Source organism: Sinocyclocheilus anshuiensis, unplaced genomic scaffold (assembly GCF_001515605.1).
Source record: "Sinocyclocheilus anshuiensis isolate Anshui unplaced genomic scaffold, SAMN03320099.WGS_v1.1 scaffold868, whole genome shotgun sequence".
NCBI classification, from domain to species: domain Eukaryota; kingdom Metazoa; phylum Chordata; class Actinopteri; order Cypriniformes; family Cyprinidae; genus Sinocyclocheilus; species Sinocyclocheilus anshuiensis.
In genome coordinates, this window is record NW_015552624.1 from 690,497 (window position 1) to 712,008 (window position 21,512).

The 21,512-nt window shown below is 36.9% G+C and overlaps 1 protein-coding gene across 1 annotated transcript in view; it reads right to left on the minus strand.

The window, feature by feature from the left end:
* LOC107666346 (glutamate receptor ionotropic, kainate 5-like) overlaps positions 1–21,512 on the minus strand; it is a 91,245-nt gene that overhangs the window by 42,344 nt on the left and 27,389 nt on the right. Inside the window, exons 2-3 of the mRNA XM_016457606.1 lie at positions 2,945–3,118; positions 1,754–1,918 (exon numbers count right to left, since the gene is read on the minus strand). Of these exons, the coding sequence (XP_016313092.1) occupies positions 1,754–1,918; positions 2,945–3,068 (289 nt within the window). The 5' untranslated portion in view covers positions 3,069–3,118. The remainder of the gene's footprint in view (positions 1–1,753; positions 1,919–2,944; positions 3,119–21,512) is intronic.

Below are 21,512 nucleotides of genomic sequence, written 5' to 3' on the forward strand. Positions count from 1 at the left end.
ACACATATATATATAAAATATTGCGTCGGGGAGTTCTTTGCCTCCACGTCGTGCATTAAAGCTACGTTACAAATACATTATCCCGCTTATACCATGGTCATTGGCCAGCAGTGACAAGTTAAAGCTGTTAATGATGTTTGCAGCGCAATATTTGACCGGAAGGGTAAAAATGACGGTTATTTTCGTCAGTCTCGGCTTGTTACCTCTCGCATTCTGCCTGCTTCAGATCAGACAGAGATGATATAGTGCAGTAAGATCACATTTATTTGAATTAATTAATTATAACATTTACTTGAATTAATCATTGAGAGAGAGAGGTGACCGATGCGTGTGTCTGAATTACCAGTGTCTGCGTTTCTCTCTCTACAAACAATGAAGCTGTGAGTTTAGTTACTTCAAAAACAAAGATTTTACTCCCTCTTTGCTGATGAATATAATGTAGAGATCCAGTATGTAAGCTATTTTATTAATAAAAGTCTCGGGGCAACAAATTTCTGTGCTCCTGAATGTTTCTGTTTGTGCGCAGCACGATCTCTGATCTCTCTCTCTGTCTGTCTCTGTGCGAGTGATTTGTGTGGTGTGTGTGTGTGTGTGTGCGTCAATGAAAGCAGCGCATTAACATAGAACAGTGAATAAACTGACTTGGAACTACCTGTGCATTAAATGGTTTTAATGCATGCCAGCCAATCAGAATTTAGTATTCAGACAAACCATGGTATAAAAGCAAATGACAATGCCAATCCAAACTTGACTTTCAACCTTGACTTTCCATTAAAAAAGCATCCTCTAACATGCCCAGTTTTAATAATTCAAATTCCGACAAATATAAAAAAAAAAGGCATTGTTTTAGACTACTGATTTAGGTACTTCATAAAATCTTAAAATGTAATTTTCATTAACAATAATGGAAAAATGTATAATACATATAATATAATACAGCAAATAAAAATATATTTAAAGGGGTCATATGATGTTGCTAAAAAGAACATTATTGCGTTGCGTTGCATCGCGCCGCACTGCGCCGCACTGCGTAAACATAAAACCATGTCTGCATTTGTGATTGGAGAAATGACAAACAACAAGTCCTACGCTACACTGCCCAAAAACTCGCTTTAAATATAAAAAATATAAAATATAAAAACTCTTTAAATATAAAAAACGTACTTACAGTTTGTGAGTCAGAACAGCCGGCATTGTAGTCTACTCTACCAGGATCAGTAAACAGTCCTCCATAAAATGTGCTGCATACATCTGAATATTTGGGTTGAAGTGTTCTGGAACAGTGTTGTAAATACAACTTAACCATTATGCAAATCTTCCCACATCGTGACGTAGACATGTGGGGGTGTGTTAGAACGAGCCGTTTTAGGTAGGTGTGGCTGACTCTTAACTTTTATAAAGAATATCTCTTTGGATTTGAGACTTTAGTCTTTGCAACTTTACAGATCTTCTTTATGCCAAGAGCTTGTAACACACTCCAAAGAGAAAGGAAAAAGAAATCGCATCATATGACCCCTTTAATAATAATACAAAAAGAAATCAACCTTCAGCCTTGATTTTCCATTCAAAAAGCATCCTCACATTTTCCAATCAAATTCCAATTAAATCCTGTCCCACCCTACAATTTGTTCTTGCTGGATTTTCATTCAAGCTGTTAACGTTTCATTCAAAATACTTCACATTACAGAAGTCAAATTGTGAATGCCATTTGATGCGAGTACCAGTGTGTGTGTAGTCGGTTTGTTGGACTCACTTGTGTCTGTGGTCTCATATTGAGAGTCTCTCTGCAGCTCAAAGATGTCGACCTCCACGCGTGCTCGTGCCGGGCCCTCCATCACACTGTTGATGTTCTCTCGGGCCAGAGCCAATGCCAACCGCTCTCCACGTCCACACGGTGACTGATCATCTAAAATAGCAGCTGAAGAGGAACAGAAAAAGCTCTGTGTTTTGATTCTGCTCTGAAATTTAATTGAGTTTTCTGATGCTGATGATTGAAGTTGTGTTTGTTATTGCAAAAAGATGGAGTTACTCATCATGACTGTACAGAAACAAGTTTGCAACAAATGTTGCATGTTGTGATGTTAACTGATTAGATTGTGCTATTGAGCACATTTCGTTTGGAGGCTTGCCAGAGATTAATTGATGCTTTATTGTTCGCAATAATCAAGACGAACAGGCTGATGCTTGAAGCAATCAGTCACATGCTGTGAAGCAACAGCCAAGTACATCACACTTTGAAAAAGGCTCCTGCTTGAATCCGATAATATTGTCTAATTTTGCCTGAACTCTGCTCTAAACGGATTCAAAACGGATTAATTTTATTTTTGATTAAAAAAAAAAAAATTTTGAAGAAAAATGATCCTAACATACTTATCTGTGATTATCGACTCACGCTCTCTGCTCTGCATAACAGGTGTTTAGTTGAAAAAGATTAAGCCTAGTAGGTCAGTACTTCAGAAGATGCGTTTAAACATTACAACAAGAACAAGCTTCGTAGTCACTATAAATGTGGACTTCACGTTGATGCTTGCTGCCTCCATTACAAGAAAAACATTGGGGTTATCAGGAGACCAATGCAACCGAAAAAATAAAAAGTGTTTTATTTTTCAAATAGCCTCTGTAGATAAAGCTGGAAGAACTGAGGCAGAATTAGACCTCTTAATGGTTAGAAAGTGGACTAGGTTAGTGCCACAGTTGCATAGGTAAAGGCCAGCAGTACTATTACTGTTACCCCTGACACTGACACCATTCTCAGCACTTTTTCTGCTACAGACATGAATGATACCTCAAATTATGTGGCTTTTTGAGGAGGTTTTCCCATGATAAAACAGGCAAGATGATCCCATAGTTTTGACTTGGACCAGTAAAGCAACACCTAGAAACGGAGAGATGATGCGAAGATGCACTTTTGTGTGTTTTCTAACAGGAAGTGGTGGACTCTCACCCATCCTGACGACTACGAGAGCGGGCGCCTGGCTGTGAGAGGACGGGGCCATGGTCAGCAGAAGCAACAGCAGGAGGAGGACGAGGAGGTGAATCGACAGCAGCAGCGCTGGCAGAGCCGGCATCTTCCACTGCTCCTCATGGAGAAAGGTCGTCTGGCTGCCTGCACCGCCACCTGGAGGGCAGGTACGAAATTATGCATGAGAAATCATCCACTGACATACAGAATTAAGAAAGAAACTAGAGATGCACAATATTAAAATTCTGTCCGATATCGACAAGCAGATAATCATTTTCATGTTATGGCCAGTAGCCAATAAATGGCTGAGATTAAAATTCGGTTATGCCTAAATATATACAATTTTGTCTAAATAAAAATTAATTACAAATACAAAAAATATAAAATTGTCATGTTAAATGCTACCAGTGAATTTAGACATCAAAACATTATAAATGTACAAAATGAAAAATGGAGATTCATTTTGAGATTTTTTTTAAAGATTGCATTAACAGTGTTATTAATTTACAGTTTAACTGTTTTATTGATGCTTTTCAACAAGAGAGATAAAAAAAAAAGGAAAAAGACAGTATCAGCATTTGTTTCGATATGTTAAAGTTACTGTATAGTTCACCAAAAAGGAAAATTTGCTGATAATCTACTTACCCTCAGGCAATCCAAGATGTAGTAGTGAATTAACAGCAAATTTTCATTTTAGGGTGAACTATCCCTTTAACAGAGAAGATGAAGCAAGACAAAAATATTTTTTCACACTCTAAATGAATCACAAAATACAATTATGTATAATTGCACCACGATTTAAAAAAATACAAATATTTAAAAAAAGAATACATATAGAAAAAATATAGAAAATATTTTTTGTTATTGCCTTTAAAGATTAAAGGAACACTCCACTATTTTTGAAAATAGGCTCATTTTCCAACTCCCCTAGAGTTAAACAGTTGAGTTTTACTGTTTTCGAATCCATTCAGCCGATCTCCGGGTCTGGCGGTAGCACTTTTAGCTGCAGCTTAGCATAGATCATTGAATCTGATTAGACCATTAGCATCTCGCTCAAAAATGAGAGTTTCTATATTTTTCCTATTTAAAACTTGACTCTTCTGTAGTTACATTGTGTACTAAGACCGACGGAAAATGGAAAGTTGTGATTTTCTAGGCCGATATGGCTAGGAACTATACTCTCATTCCGGAGCATATACAACATACCCATAGTACGTTAGCACCCATAGTACGGCAGCAAAGTTCTTTGATTATTACGCCGGAATGAGAGTATAGTTCCTAGCCATATCTGCCTAGAAAATCGCAACTTTTCATTTTCCGTCAGTCTTAGTACACAATGCAACTACAGAAGAGTCAAGTTTTAAATAGGAAAAATATAGAAACTCTTTGGTCATTTTTGAGCGAGATGCTAACGGTCTAATCAGATTCAATGATCTATGCTAAGCTGCAGCTAAAAGTGCTACCGCCAGACCCGGAGATCGGCTGAATGGATTCAAAAACGGTAAAACTCAGTGTTCCTTTAACTATAAGTGAGTGTTAGATGATAGCAAAAGTAATTTAAATGTAAAAATGGGGGAAATGAGCATGCATAGTTACATATCCAATACAGACTTGTGCATCCCAAAACAAACATATGGCATGTTGAGAATAGCACCTTACATACACATTTTTTGTATGTATGTGTTAAATGCCTGGATGACCGACTACATTATCCAAAATCTGCAGTATACATTTATAAATAAAATTAGATTAAAAAAAAACAACAACACACAACATAATAAAATAAAAACAACCAAATGACAACCTAGATAACTAGATGCTAGAAGTTGAATTAAATATGCAACATTTTAATATTATTCATTGCAATCATGCAAAATAGTGAGGACATGTGAAAACAATACTGCAAGATAGCACATTGAATAATGCATATTCCGCTCACAGTATATGATACACAACTTGCAGGAAGCAGTATGGTATTATTCCATTCCAGACATAGTCCTCGATTTTGTTTAACTTGGCTGTTGTCCACACCACTCTGTCCATGTGTTGCATCACCCACTTAAGCTATTAAAGGCTTCCTTTACAAACATGCCACTTTTAAACATAACACGCCTGTTTTTTCAATGCCCTTCACTAACACACATACAAACACAGGTATATAATCCCATCCACACATCGAGAAAGAAGATACCCACACACACAAGATGCCTGTTTCTTGTCCCAGTGCTATAATATGAGCCATACACAAGATGCTGTGGATGTGATGTGATCAAACATTCAGGACCATTGCAAAAGAGTACATTGCTGTTTATTAGCACCTGAAAACATATTTGCAGCAGTTGCGGTGACTAGCTGATGTTGTTAACTGGAAACCGAAAACCACATTTTTAAAACCATGATGGATGATTCAGAATGGTCATTTTGACAGATAAAAAAGTAAGGTATCTGGTCTATTGTGTTTCTATACTTAACATTGATTCACATAGTAATTATGGGATGCTATACAGTTGACTGACGAATAACATGAGCTTACAATGGGTGGTTTTCCAAAACTTTTCAGGCAAAGAGGAAAGTGTAGACGTACGCAAGCATAAAAATGAACACAAGACCTTTCAAATCAAATGTGTTCAGGTCACTGTAGACCTAAACAGGACTGATACAGGCCTAAATTATTGCTCCTACACTCTCAGAAAAAAAGGTACAAAAGTTGTCACTGGGGCGGTACCCTATCAAAAGGTACAATTTTGTACCTTTTAGGTACTAGTATGTACACTTTAGGTACTAGTATGTACCTTTAAGGTACCAATATGGACTCTTTAGGTACAAAGGTGTGCCTTTTGAAAAGATACCGCCCCAGTCACAACTTTTGTACCTTTTTTCTGAGAGTGTAGCGCATTAATAAAATACCATGTGCGTGATATTTCACATATGCTGCTCACAGATAAAGCAATCTCAGAAGAGGTGCATGCATGGAATAATGAGCACGTATACAAATGGAACAGTAAACGAATTACCAGGGAAATCAAAAATGTACAAAAATAGACCATGACAGAAATTTTACAACTCAGTCCGTCAAAGTGATGTATAATGATTGTTTGTAGCTCAACCTCGGCACAGGCCGCATGCTGCGATATAAAACAATTCACCATAAGAAAACCCACAACAGAATACAGAGAAGCCGAGAGAATTGAATGCAGCCAGAAGAAACAGACTCAGAAATGGCTTTGGGAGACAAAGAGGAGAGCGAGAAAGATTGAACGCTTGACGAATGCAGCATAATAGAGCCAAAAAGACTCCGGTCTGCTGTGTGTGTGTGTGCATGGGCCACACAAAACAGAGACACAAGTCAACCTACAGATCAAGAGCCTCATCCCTAAAGCCGCCGTCAATCCTGTAGCTGCCTGTGTTTGAGTTTGTCAACAGCTTGATTTGTATTGGCCTTCCCCGGCTCCATGAAGTAAATGTTTATCTTTCCTGCCAATAAGGCCCTTTGACTGCATTCAAATTGAAGCCTGAATGGAACCAAAATGAAGTGAGCGAACCAAAAAGGGAAGAGAGGACAGAAGAAAGACAGCCGGGATGAGATAGCGCGCGCGAGAGAAAGCAGAAATAGCGTGGAGAGGAAGATGAAAGTAAACCGAAGGAGATAGTGAGAGGGGGAGAGTGTAGAAAGAAAAAGAAAGTATTAACACACACAAGTAAACACCACATGAGGTGACAGCATGCTGAATGGGCAGAAATTCAAGCTTGGCTGTTTCAGTTATTTAACTGTTAGCTTTCCCGTATGCCTGCATTGAATTTAACAGTCAGTGTAATTGCCTGCAGGCTCGACTAATCAATGGAGCTCTGCTTTCACTCTTTATGACAATATATAATGTGTTTAACACATCCTAAGACTGATGCATGAACATTCACACCTTGCTAACCTTTGCAAATCTCATCAGTGACCACCATCTTCTTGGCCCAGTGGCCTGTGTTTTTAATAAATTCTGAAGTACCACACAAGATGTTGTACAAAATATCAACACGGCTGTTGATGCAAGCAATCTAATTGAAATAAAAATTCAGTAAAAATACACACAAAAAAACGCACGTCTCCGTCATTTTCTATCTCTCTCATGCTGCCACAACTGGAGCCTGCTTTTAGCAGGTGTGCTGCTGTCAACGCTGGTATTCGTTAAGTTTTCCACTAAAACTTTGATGCACATTGTCTCAGTTTATTACGTCAACATAACATATGATGTGATCGCAAAACAATCAGGAAAAAGGCATTATATGCAAGTTTTAAAATCATAACGTAAATTTATATAGTCGCCAGTTGCAAAAACTTAACTCGCAAATTAATATTTTTGGTCGCAAATGCGACCGTTTTAGGCGTAGTCTGGAGCCCTGTGTAGTACATATGACTAGAAACAAATCCTGTTCTTAGATAGGTGGATGCTAAGCGTCAGGCCAGTGATAAAGCATAAGCAATTCCATACATCTACTATTCTTGACCTTAATGAAAGTCATTTTAATGCCGCCTCTAGATGCTTTGTTCAAAATGAAGAAGAATGCAAGGCTCTGCCCTTGCTTGGCTTTTGTTCGAAGGCATACCTAAGACCGTGCTTTTAAGGCTTTTGGGAGTCTAAGTACCAAGAGGCTCAAACAAAATAAAACTATAAAAATTGTCAAGTATTGAAGAAGACTAGAATGCGGAAAATATTCCAGGCAGTCACTGCTCCCATGCTGTCAAGTCCAATATCCTAATTCTCACATTATACCTCAAACGCTGTCCTGTGGTTTCATTCGGATTTACTTTGGAACAGCCACTCCAAGCCAGCTGGCTGTGATCCTTCTTCACAGGCTGTTAGAAGAAGAAAAAAATGTTAAAACAGTGTTCCTAATATGCCTGTCACCCTGACTGTAATGCGTCTCTGTGTTTGGGACATTAATGTGGCTCATCCTGTGAGGTTGAGGCAAATAAAAAGGTTTGTTTGCCTCAGAGGCAGCGGTGGCATACTATAATGAAGGGATAATCCTCTCATTTAGCCACAGACAGGGGATATCTTTCGCTCTCATTTTGTGATGGGTGAGGTGTGTGTATGTAACGGTGCATAATGCAGCAGCAGAATAAACATTAAAACACTAGCAAGATGAAGGGGAACAGCTTGGGATGATTGGACGTGTGACAAAAATAGACAGAAACACACAGTGTCATCTGGACAGAGGGGTTGGTTGCTTGTTTAGCGAAAGAGATGATATAAAAATATAAGCCTGAAGCTTTCAAGCTTCAAAAAATGCAAACCATTAAAGCAGTCCATACGAGTTGTGCACTATATGCCAAGTCTTCTGAAGCCGTATGAAGCTCATATGAGTAACGGATTGAAATGTTTACATGGTGACAGAATTTCTGGGTGAGCTATTTCTTTAAAAAAAAAAAAAAAGGGATTGTTTGCAATAATGATTGCCATTTTTTGACCAAAAATCCTCAACTGTTAAAAGCAAGAATTAAATACAGCAAAAAAATAATAATAATTTCCAGCTAAAAATAACCAAGGCATATTTTTTCACACTAAAGAAATACAAGAAAGAACCACATTTATTTTGTATTTCATTTATATAAACCAATATAACTAATAATAATAATAAAACAATATCTATCTATCTTTCTAAAAGTTTATGGGCAGTATGACATTGTTTTTTTTTATTATATCCATCCATCCATCCATCTACACTCACCAAGACTGCATTTATTTGATAAGGAAAAACAGTAATATTGTGAAATATTATTACAATTTAAAATAACTGTTTTCTAAATTAATATATTCTAAAAATGTAATTCATTCCCGAGTTGGCAAAGATGAATTTCAGTTTTCAGTGTCAAATGATCCTTCAGAAATCATTGTAATATTCTAATGAAACCATTCTTATTATCAGTGCTGAAAGCAGCTGTACTGCTTAATATTTTTGTAAAACATTGTGATACATTTTTTTGCAGTAATATGCTGATTTGGTCTTCATGCACAGATTTCAGTGAAAATACATTAAATTGGGGAGTATCTTAACAAGAAGAGACATGAAGAATAAAATAGGATGATAAGAGGAATATGTCAAAGAATAAGCTTGTCATTGACCTCAAGAGATCATGTTTCAGCAGAGGTCTGCAGTGCAGGAAGGGTGTGCGTCTTATTTAGTCAGTGCCTCAGGCTTGAGCTCGTGACCATCATCTCGGGTTGTGAAAGGAGCCATCATCTGTCCCAACACAAAATGACAGTGACTTCACCCTACTTCACTCTCAACCGCTGTTTCTCCCCAGACCTTTTCCTTGTCACCTTCACAAATTGTCAGCCCACAGCTACACATGCCATGCACTCCCCCACAAACAACCCCCCTCCAGATGCTAAAAATAAACACCCATGCAGCTAACTAACTGTCCTCTGTTACAGAGGCTCTAATATTAACTGGCTATTTTTATCTTGTATTCATATCTTAATTTTAAAGAAAAACTCTGGGCTTTCAGCTTCAAAACTCCATCCAAACTGTGCACCACCCACTGCGCCACAGCTCTGACAACTTTAAAAAATGTAATGGCACTGCATTTCAACACTTACAGCAAAACCATTAAATTAGCAGGTGCAAGCAAACTGGCGTTTTCAAATTAATTTATTCTGGATTATTATATCACCTACAGAATCGAGGAGGAAGCAGAGATGAAGCACAGAGTGCATTTAAATGTAAAACAAAACATTGGTAACTAAACAGTTAATTATAAAAAACTGACAATGCAATTTTTTAAAAGCAAATGGTTTACATACAAAGCAAAATTTGTACACTGGGCAAACTATGTGCTTATTGAAACAGTGCCAAAAGAGAGCAGACATTACCTTAAGCATAATGTAAGGGGCCGTTCACACAGAACATGTTTTTGCATCTAAAAACATGAGACGCAGCACTCGGGAATGGTTTAAAAAAAATGCAGCACAGAAATACTCCTCCACCATGTTGCCGTCAAATAAAACAATTACCTTGCCAACTTGCTACTGTAAACAAAAGCTTGTGATGCTTGCGCCGCCTACGGAGTCTTCTGATTGGTCCACGGTTTTGAAACTGACATTGATGAGCGATGCTGTGTCTCTTAAAAACGCAGAGCTCCTGTGCGATTCACTGCAAAAGACGTGAGCACAGCGGTTATACACATCCGTCTACTGCGTGTTTACGTAGGAAAAACAATGCAAAAGTAGCACAATGGAATGGAAAAACACGTTCTGTGTGAACAGCCCCTAATATAAAAATATTCCTAATAATATTGAGTGCAATTAAAGCCTCTTTAAAACAAGTCAGTTCACTTAGCGGCCATATTTGTAAAAAAGCTATTTCCGGTCATGTAAGTACAGCACCTACAGTATCTGCTAGATTAAAATCTATGCAACTGTTTGTCAATATTATGTTTCAATATATTTCATAATTCAAGAATAAAATTGGACAACAAAACTATTATAAATTTTCCTTATTGAACTCAAATCACACTGGTTCAGATAATACACGTGCATTCAATTCCTGCAGCCCCATATTAAGCAAGATAATTAAAAAATTTTACCTATTGATATACAGTATGTCTGATGAGACTGTCCCTGCAATATACAGCCTCTAAAACTACTGAAACCACATACTGTGGTAAATACTAACTAATTGACTTTCCAATCTGTAAACAACAATGTGGTCTAAAACGGACTAATGTTCTCTCAAAACACTTGAATCCCCTCTAAACCTCTCCAAAAATTCATGAAGACCAAAGTAAACCATCATTTCCTACATAATGCCCACCATTTTCAGTAATTCTTCATGTCACCCACACCTCATAATTGAATCACAAAATCACAGTGAGGAAGAATAGGGAAATGAGGAAGAATAGGGTGAGCACGAGGGCAAGAGGAACATTTCGGAACAACAGTATTCAAGGATTTGCGAAGACAAAGAACAGACAGCACGAAGCACTTGAGGCTGTGATGCTGTGTTCAACATTGTTGTTGTCATACCATTTCATGAGCTGTTCAACATTAAATATTTACATTCAGAGGCAATTAGTGGTTCTGCGAACGACAACCACCGGGGTGCCAAGGACATCCTTTTCTTTTAATTAACTTTCCCAGAGGAAAATAACGGGATGTTTCAACCCCACTATCATAAATGATGACATGATTAGACAATATAGCTTGTCTCTGATAGCGCTGAAAGCATTTATGGATAGCATTAAAGCATGTCCAACTTGTTATTTTGCTCCTTTATTTCTAGAAAGTGCTCCTCCGGCTAGCTTCTCCTCTCAAACAATTAATAATCCCTAAGGTGGACGGATGGTTAAAAATTGGAAGTGGGAGCCCCCGTTTCAAGTTTTTAAATGAGCGACCTCCCTCATTTGAGCAAAGTCAGGAGGAGGCTGATGGGACTACATTTAGAAGAGGAGGCAAGAAAAAAAAAAGCATTCAACCTCCCACCTAGCAATAATGTCCTCCCTTTGCTTCCCGTGAGGGTTCAATTTGCCAAAACAGCCAAATATTGCTGCTAAATGCCAGCTGTGCATTTAATCATTGTTGCTGCAATTATGACACACAGCTGTCCTTTAAAGTCAAGCTTCGGAGTCATCCGTAAAACACAAAATAGATTAAGACCGTTTCCCTTTATCTTCCTGTTACTGAAACAGGCAATTTGTACAACTGCAGTCGACTCTACACTGCTTGCAATTAATGTTGTTGAACCTGTAGTTAGGCAGATATATGGCCATTATCAGAGTGATACAGCACATTAATCAAGAGAGAAAACAGATAAAATGTAATTACATTCATGCATTTGGCAGGCACTTTTATCCAACTCGACTTGCACTGCATTCCAAGCATGCATTTTATCAGTTTCTTTGAGAATTAAACCCATGGCTTTGGCATTGCAAGTGACATGCTCTACTGTTTGAGCTACTGTATAGGAACTCAAACACACTCCAGAGGCAACCCTGCTGACAAGATGACAACAGAATACATTAAATTAGAAAAGAAATTGAAAGAGTGGATAAGACTCATCTATAATAGACCTATATATCGGCCAGGTCTATTTTTAGGCCAATATTTGGGCATTTTGAGATCATTGCCATTGGCCCAATATCAGAAATGAAGCTTCCCCCCCTTGTGTCAGCAATATATCTTCACTCCACAAAAAGATGGATCCTTGAAGGTTCTTTACATATAGTAACAGTTCCATTTAGAGCCATATCATCCTGAAAAACCCTTTAATGAAATGGGTTCAGGGTTCTTTATTCCCTCTTTTTTGTTTTCAAGTCTGTAACTATCAAAGCCACCTCATTATTGATTTTCTGGAGCTCAACTGTCCAGCTACACAGTGTCAATGCAATCTCAACAGGATTTCATTCTTAAAATGTCTATACATTTTAATTTTCGAATAGTAACTGGTTTCCTACCAATCATGTCTTTTTTTAGCATGTGTGACCAGCTCTATACTTCTCTCCTTTTCTCCACTAAGTAACAGAGATTTTGAATTTATGATCCATATTGTTAGAGTTTTAAATTATTACTAATTAAAAGAAAAGAAAAGAAATGTTAAAGCTGTATCATGACTTACCACGTTTACCTTTTACCATTGTGAAGGGCTCATGCTACTTTGTGCCTTTATAAACATAATTGATTTTAAACAAATGGAAGAGATGCATCGTAACTCTAAACTCATTTGTGTATTTCTACCCAGATGCTGTCACATCCCACAACCTCATCATCTGCAGAGAAACTGCTACTCAAAATACACACAATGATAGACTTAAAGCATTATAAAGGATTATGAAGATATTTCACTGAAACTTGATTGCATCGTCTTCCTTGCATCTGTTCTGTGTTTTATTTCTTTATGTATTTTTTCATGTTTAATGTCAGTCGTAATGTCATGTATTAATGTATTCAGCTAATAACTGTTGCTAGAGCACTGTCATTTCTGCTACAGTTTCCCATGTCAATAAAAAATAATAGTACCTGTCACAGCTTTCCATTTACAAGCTATTTACAAGGCTCCAAGATATTATAAGACCAGGCATATAGAGAAATAAAACAATATTAATAAATAATGTTAAAAAAATACACCACTACTAAAAAGGTTCTTTATGTAAGCAATAAGGTACGAAAGGCCGTGCTATATTGTGAATAAGTCACACATCGTCGTGTCTAACAATGCCCTTCAGCCATGACTTATTCACAATACAGCACGCCTCGAGTACCTTACTGCTTTTATAAAACGGTTACCACACAATAAAAAAATATTAAAACCAAAAATGTATGTATTGATATGTTGTTGATTATATCATTGATTGTTTATGTTGCAAAGGGGGTTGCGTAGTGATACACAGAACTGTTGGGTGAAGTGCTCATAGCCGTGTTTTATCGTGACTAAAACACAGCTGCTGGCCAATCAGAATCGAAGACTGGAACTAACCGTTTTATAAAACACTATTAAGGTCCTGTATAAAACTTTCAAAGCATGGTTCTTTATGGAACCTTATAAAAGGGGTTCTATTTAGCACCAAAAGGGTTCTGGTATTGTTACAAGCCAAATAACCATTTTTATTAAGAGTAAACAACCAATCTCTGTTTTTAATTTTTTGGGGGGTAAATTTAGATTAAATGTTAGAAAAAAAACAAGCAATTCTAACTTTCTGTCTACATTACATTTAAAGGGATAGTTCACACACACACACACACACACACACATACATATACGTGTGTGTGTATATATATATATATATATATATATATATATTCTGCCATCATTTACTCACCCTCATATCGTTCCAAACCGATTTTCTTTCTTCTGTAGAACACAAAAGGAGATTTAAACTATTTTTGCCCATACAATGAAAGTCAATGGGGTCCAAAACTTGACTGAATTTCATTTTTGTGTGAACTATCCCTTTAGGTTACTTATATATTATATAAGTATGTTATTGTATATCATGTTGTCCTGATATCAACATCAGCCACTGAAAAACCTGTATCAGACAGTCAGTATTGTCATTTTGCAGGTACACACTTTCATCACTTGTCACTTTAGACTGTAAATTGTCTGCAGTGTAGACAATGTGTAACAATAAACTTGCACGTGTTGGTGGGAAATCAGCCGGTTTGCCGCAGTGGGATGTGTTGTAAACATCCCCTTCATATCAACTCTTACAGCCATACCTCCCTAAGCATGACCGATCTCGTCTGATGACTCAACTTCCTGAAGTCGATAGAAGCAGATGGTAATGATAGCGTGCTACAGATGCACTAGCTCTTAGCAGTCACACACTGCCAAGACTGCAGGTGTAGGATTCGAGATTATGACGCCAACGGTAGATAAGCGGCATGATTGTGGATTACACATGTATCAGCAGGTCCCAGGTAACAAAGCCGGATTCCAAACATAAAGCCAGATTACAAAACATAAAGCTGAAGTGGCAACATTAAGCCAGATTACTAGCTTTGGGGAAAATAAATACATTTCCAAGAGGTGGTTTCATAGCAAGCGCTGTTAAATCTACCTACAAATGTTAGCATTTTTGATAGGGGTGGAAAGCAATGGATTTTATGGTCTGTTCATAATTTGAACACTTCTACTACTTTCATCCTGGTACTGTACTTGTGGTTGAGTAATACCATGGTATCTGCCAGTGGAAGTGAAGGGCATGCTTGAAAGACTCCACTGATTGACCAGTGACGCTGATGTGTTATTGTTTGAACGGTATTACTCAACCACAAGTACAGTACCAGGATGAAGGTAGTAGAAGTGTTCAGGCCGTTTTCTGACATCAAGGAAAATTAATTTCTATTCATACTCATATTCATTCTTACTCACACGGTTAGATAATACTCCCCGGACCTTTTAGTGAGAACTCCAAAGGGCAGTAGGGCACCTACCGAGCTCAGGTCTCTCTGCTGTGAAACCTCTAGAACAGATGGCAATATTTTTTTTCGAGTAACTTCCGAGGACTTTCCCCCTTCTAAATATTAGTAGCTGTTCAGAGGTTTAAGCAGTAAAATCTTATTACATGAAATGGTATGTTATCACAGTCGATGATCTGTTTCTGTTGAGCCTTAAACGTACATATATACACACACACTCTGTATACAAAAAGTATACAAAAAGAGACCACGGTAGTATTTAAGTGGTATCTCTCTTTTTTTTATCACTACTACCTTGTCATTTCATATCATCTTTTTCTTTGCTCTTGTCTGCTCTCATCAAAATCACTGGAATTTAATATTATTTTTATGCAGGGCCGGATCTAGCCTGCTCTGATTGTTCAGGGGATGTTCTCCTTGTTTCCTGTCATCGTTAGGAGCCCCGCCAAAACAGAAGAAAAAAAAACATTTTATTTAGATTTATTCAAAACAGATTTATTCATAAAATGCATTTTTGAAAAAAAAAAAAAAAAGAAAATCTTTTAATCAGTAAAGATGTATTAAATTGATCAAAAGTGATAGTAAAAAAGTGACAGTAATAAATGTTACATTGTTTAAAAAAAAATCTCATTTTAAATACGTTACACTGTCTTTCAAAGAATCCTGACAAAATGTTTCAGTTTCCACAAAAAAGCAGCATAACTGTTTTCAATATTGATGATAAGAAATGTTTCTTGAGCAGCGAATCAGCATATTAGAATGATTTGTGAAGGATCATGTGACACTGAAGACTGGAGTAATGATGCTGAAAATTCAGCTTTGCCATCACAGGAATAACATTATATTTAAACTATATTAAAATAGAAAATGGTAATAAGAAGTACAAATTTTGATTTCTGATGTGGTGACCATCTTGGTCATGTGGAGACTTTTAATCAAAACAAGATTTAAAAAAAAAAAAAAATCTTACCAACCCAAACTTTTGATGGTAATTCAAAGTGAATAGTGAATGTATGTATATATATATATACACACATATATATAATGGATCATGGATGAAAAAGGAGGAATTGCCCATCTGTAAAGCTCTGTCAGCCACTCAGAAATAAGCAGAATAATAATCTAAACACTGCATTTAAATTATGCTTAAAAACGTCAATGCTGGAAGCATGTGAGGGAAAATTTGTGGTGGCATAGCCCACCCCAGCACTTTGCTAAATCTGGCCCTGTCATTTGTACAGACTTGTACATCTGTACAGAATCTTCTGGACCAAAACTGCTGCTAGACTGATTAACATCAGCCTCCTCATCCTCTCACCTGTACCGTTCCCCAGTTGTTTCCTTCTTTCTCTATCTCTCTTTCAATTTGTCTCTCTCTCTGTCTCTTAGTATGGTGTTAAAGGTGTGAAAAGCGTGGTCTGGGGGGGGGGGTTTGCAGTGACAGGAGGAGCCATACACACAGGCCAGGCGAGACACTGTCGGTTCTGCTTCCCGGCGCTTCTTGGGAGCAGGTGGCGTTGAGGTCCGATGCTGCCTGCTGATAACTTCTGCCTTTGCGAGCCGCCTGTGTCTGTGTGGCATACGTCTCTCTCACCTCCCTGAACCCGCTACAGTTTAAAATCTAAACAAATGCCTCTGGTTAGTATTTATTTAGATTTGCTTGTTGTGCTATTGGATTGAGTCTTCAGCATCTGTTTTTTAAAAAACGGAACAATTTCAAGTGTATATCGACGGTTGGTGTTCTAAATAAATAATGCATTGAAGATTGGAGCATTTTGTGCGTCTACTCTGTGATTTTCTGAGCACTGCGCCAATAAGCACTAAACTGCCAGGCAATCAGTGCAGTTCTTTTGAAAATTGTCTGCGCTGTATCGAGCTCTGTCCTGCACAGCTATTTTCACTTGTCACTTTGACAGTGGTGCTGACGAGCTTCATATACGCCTGGAGTCAAACCCTTCTCCCTATCACACCGTACTTATCTAAATGTTTCTGGTCTTCAGAAAATCGCTTTATGTGTGTACTCCAGCGGCGAAGCTGCATAATTGACTATGCTTTTTTTAGTCTGTGCTGTGATGAAGGCCTTATAGCTAATTGCAAATTATAAAACAGAGAGTTTCGGCTCTAAAATCTGATTGGATGAGCCCAATTTTTAGTCGTATAGTTGATCAACTGAACAAATCAGTTTCATAAACTGAAGTTTGATAGGCAACTGTCTGCAGATAATGAAATCCTTAGCGGAAGAATTTTTTATTGCTGTGATTATCATTAATAATACATTAAATTATTCTATGAACATCTGTGTCTTTTAACATATTGCCTATGCAATCATAACAGCACAGTTAAGGACTGATGCATCATACCTGACAGCCTTAACAATGCTGTAAACAACGCTGTAAAAACACTGCATTTTGTGTTTTGTTTGAATGACTCTGTTCCAAGACATACAGTAGTGAGCTACCTTGTTACTTACATAGGGAGCTGCCTTCTAAGTGAAATTATATAATTTGTGCAGTAACTCATCATACAGTAAAACTCAATGCTCTGTCCATTTCAATAGAACTTTGTTGCTAAGTTAACAAAATAATAGACAAAAACATGCATGGCACAAACATCATTCTACCCATAAAATCTATTTATATTTTAGATTTTAGTAGATTGCTTACAAGTTCATTACTGATTTTAAATTACATTACAACACTTGTAATTAGTAACATATTACACATTTTAGGTAATATAACTTGATTACTTTTAGATTACTTTTGACCTAACTCATCACATTTATTTGAATAGGATCATATTGTACCATATTGATATAAAAATACAAAGACAAAGAAAATATATTTATCAACCACATGAAGTGCATTAAACTTTACATCAGAGTTTCACAAACAGGTTTATGAAGGAACTACAGGGGGTTCGTAAGCTGATAAAGCTAATAATTAATAAATCATAAAATGTAAATATAACTTTCAGAACAAATAAAAGAGACAGGCTTCTGTAGAATGAAAAAATGAAAAGATTAATGAGAGAAAAATCAATAAATTATGAACAATTTACTGCGTGTTGTGTGAATAACATGTAATCATGTAATCAATAAAATTGTAACTGTAATCTGATTATGAGCGTTTTAAAATTGTGAAATAATCTTATTACAATTACTTACAAGCGAAGTGGAAAAAAATTAATCCAAAATCGCAGATTTGAATAAATGTAATTTCAAATATTATTATAAATCATTCAATTTAAAAACATAACTATAATTAATTAATCACCAAAAACACTTTATAACTCAGAAAAAAAAAAGATGAGTCAAATTTAAAAGGGCCAAACTATTTCCATCCCTTTTGGCACATCCTTCAAGTTAGGAGCAAATGCATGGTCCCCTAAAATGCTGCTTAAAAATGAAACAGCAGCTCATTCGACTTTTCATGCTAACTCGCAATCATTCTATCTCCAATAGCAACGTGAATGCTGCCGCACCTGATGTACCCTAGTGTTCCTAATTGCCTGTTACGTTTGACCATTAGAAGAACAAGAAAGAGACTGTCGACAGCTTTGAGCACCCACCTGCATGTGCCTTCAGCAAAGAGGTTAAAGAGGGTTAATATACTGATCAATGCGTGTGTCCCTGAGGCTTTTACTCTAAAGGTCAGTCACTAGCACTAAAGATGTGGCATAAAACATCTCTTCTAGCATGCACTAACACACGCCAGGGAGAAAGATATTTTTTATTATTATTTTATCTCAACTGCAATTATAGCATGAAGATTTTGAAGGTGATATTTCACCATCCAAAGCAAAACCTCTATTATAAATGCGTAGCAGTAGAAAAGTACAGTATGTTTCAAAATGCTGCAGTGGCAGCACAGAGCCTCAAATTCATCTTAACCTGTGATGCTTGCGATAAATTTCAGTAAAGCATTTTTTCCGCTATGCTCAGTCTCCACAGAAAGATGAGGTCAGTTTTCAGACATTTATAGTACTAGATGGAGTTTTGATAGCCACTTTCAGTATAACCGTCTGCTCAGATTCATTGCAGTCAACATGAAATCTAAACTGACCTTATTGACTGTCTTAATACATGTCACTGGGTTGCAAATAAAATGTGTTGTGAATGCAGCAGCATGTTGACTTTAAAGATAATATTATCACTTACCAGACACTTTTTTACTGAAATAATTTATGCTAATTTGAACCTCCTGGCTGACACAAACGACCCCAAGATGTTTTATGTCTTAAAATAGGGCTACTAAAAGGAGTCCTGTAAGGGCAAAGGGTTCTGCATATCATTCATTCCACCCATGCAGCACAACATTTGATCTGACTAATTAGCTAATGCCTTAAGCCAAGGAGGCAAATGACTCATACAGCGCACTGCTTAGTCAGAACAAGTGATACAGATGATTGGCATACAGACGTATGGCCAACCTGGTTCAGCTTTTACAATAGACATACATCAGATTTAGCACTTAAGGAAGTCCTTAATGTGACCGTGAATCTCTTCTAAAGCTTAATGAAAGACAGAGTTATTTTAAATTATCTGAAATCAGTTATTTTTGCCTTGAATTTTAGGTCAGAATAGAGTTTTGTAAGAAAAATGTGTGTGTGTGTGTGTGTGTGTGTGTGTGTGTGTGTGTGTGTGTGTGTGTGTGCATAAGTGCTGTCAATCAGTAAAAAGGAACTAAAAAACTAATCGCACATTTTTTTCTGAAATTAATTGCGATTAATCCCACTTAACAATAAAGTTTTTAAATATACTTTTATATTGCAATAATTTCACATTCAATCTTCAAATAAACACAGAAAAAAAACAAAGACAGTATATTTTTAATATTTGTTTAGTGGGATCTTTTTTATGACTGAAAGCAAGTATCACTGATACCAATAATACTGATGTCTCTAAGAAATTGGTTTTTTCCATAATATTTAACCATTGACTGTAGCCATTCAACATTACAGTATAATTACCCTGAGACTCGAACTCGCAACCCTCTAACCATTAGGCCACGACTTCCCCCCATTTACCTGTGCCCTTCAGCAGGTAGGAAATATACAGAAATTTATCAAGTTGATCAAACACTAAATTCTAAATTAAATATAGATGAATCATTAAAGCTACAAAAGTGATTGATTTCCTCTTTTTTCTTTTGTTCTTTGATGAACAGACATCACAGCAGCTGGTTATTAGGTTATTTTGGCTGCTTTAAGAGCTGCCGCTGCTGAACATGACGCGGATATGACACGCATCATATTTTCTCACAACTCTTTACCTTTTCTGACCCACTTCAGCTCTTAAAGTCTCTACTAATGAGCTGACGAGTTGAATCAAGTGTGTTAGGTGAGGGAGAAAGTGCTGATGCTCCAGGACAGTTTTGAAAACCACTGCATTTCACAGACATGTTCTTAAATCGGACTCATATAACAAATACTTACATACATGCACAGTTTTAAGGCAGCTTTAATCGCGTTTTTGGTAACTTCATGACTTAACTGACGACATAACTATGACATTGCATGGTTGTAGTTTCTTTTGTGCTTTAATATGAAATTATATATATATATATGCATACACAGTGGCATGCGAAAGTTTGGGAACCCCTTGAAGAATCTGTGAAAATGTGAATAATTTTAACAAAATTAGAGAGATCATACAAAATGCATGCTATTTTTTATTTAGTACTGTCCTGAGTAAGATATTTTACATAAAATATGTTTACATATTGTCCACAAGACAAAACAATAGCTGAAATTATTAAAATAACCCCCTTGGGAACCCTTGGTTCTTAATACTCTGTGTGGTTACCTGGATGGTCTATGACTGTTTTTTTGTTTTGTGATGGTTGTTCATGAGTCCCTTGTCCTTTGTTAAACTAAGCACTGTTCTTCAGAAAAATCCTCCATGTCCTGCAGATTCTTCAGTTTTCCAGCATCTTTTGCATATTTGAACCCTTTCCAGCAGTGACTGTATGATTTTGAGATCCATCTTTTCACACTGAGGACAACTGAGGGACTCAAACACAACTATTAAAACAGCTTCAAACATTCACTGATGCTCCTGAAGGAAACACGATGCATTAAGAGCTGGGGGGTGAAACTTTTGAACAGGATGAAGATGTCCCAATTTTTCTTATTTCTTATTTTGATAATTTTTTCCCATTTAGTACTGCCCTTCGGAAGCAACAGAAGATACTTGCATGTTTCCTGTTTCCCGCATGAAGTACAATTTACCTTGATCTTCAAATTCAAAATGTTTTCACCCCCTGGCTCTTAATGCATGGCTTTTCCTTCTGGAGCATCAGTGAATGTTTGAAACTTTTTTAATAGTTGTGTTTGAGTCCCTCAATTGTCCTCAGTGTGAAAAGATTGATCTCAAAATCATACAGTCACTTTTGGAAGTGGTTCAAATATGCAAAAGATCCCTCAATTGTGAAAAGATTGATCTCAAAATCATACAGTCACTTTTGGAAGGGGTTCAAATATGCAAAAGATGCAAAAGAACTGAAGAATCTGCAGGACACAGAGGATTTTTCTGAGGAACAGTGCTCAGTTTAACTGTTCAGAACAAACAAGGGACTCAAGAACAACCATCACAAAACAAAAAAACAGTTGTAGATCATCCAGGTAACCACACACAGTATTAA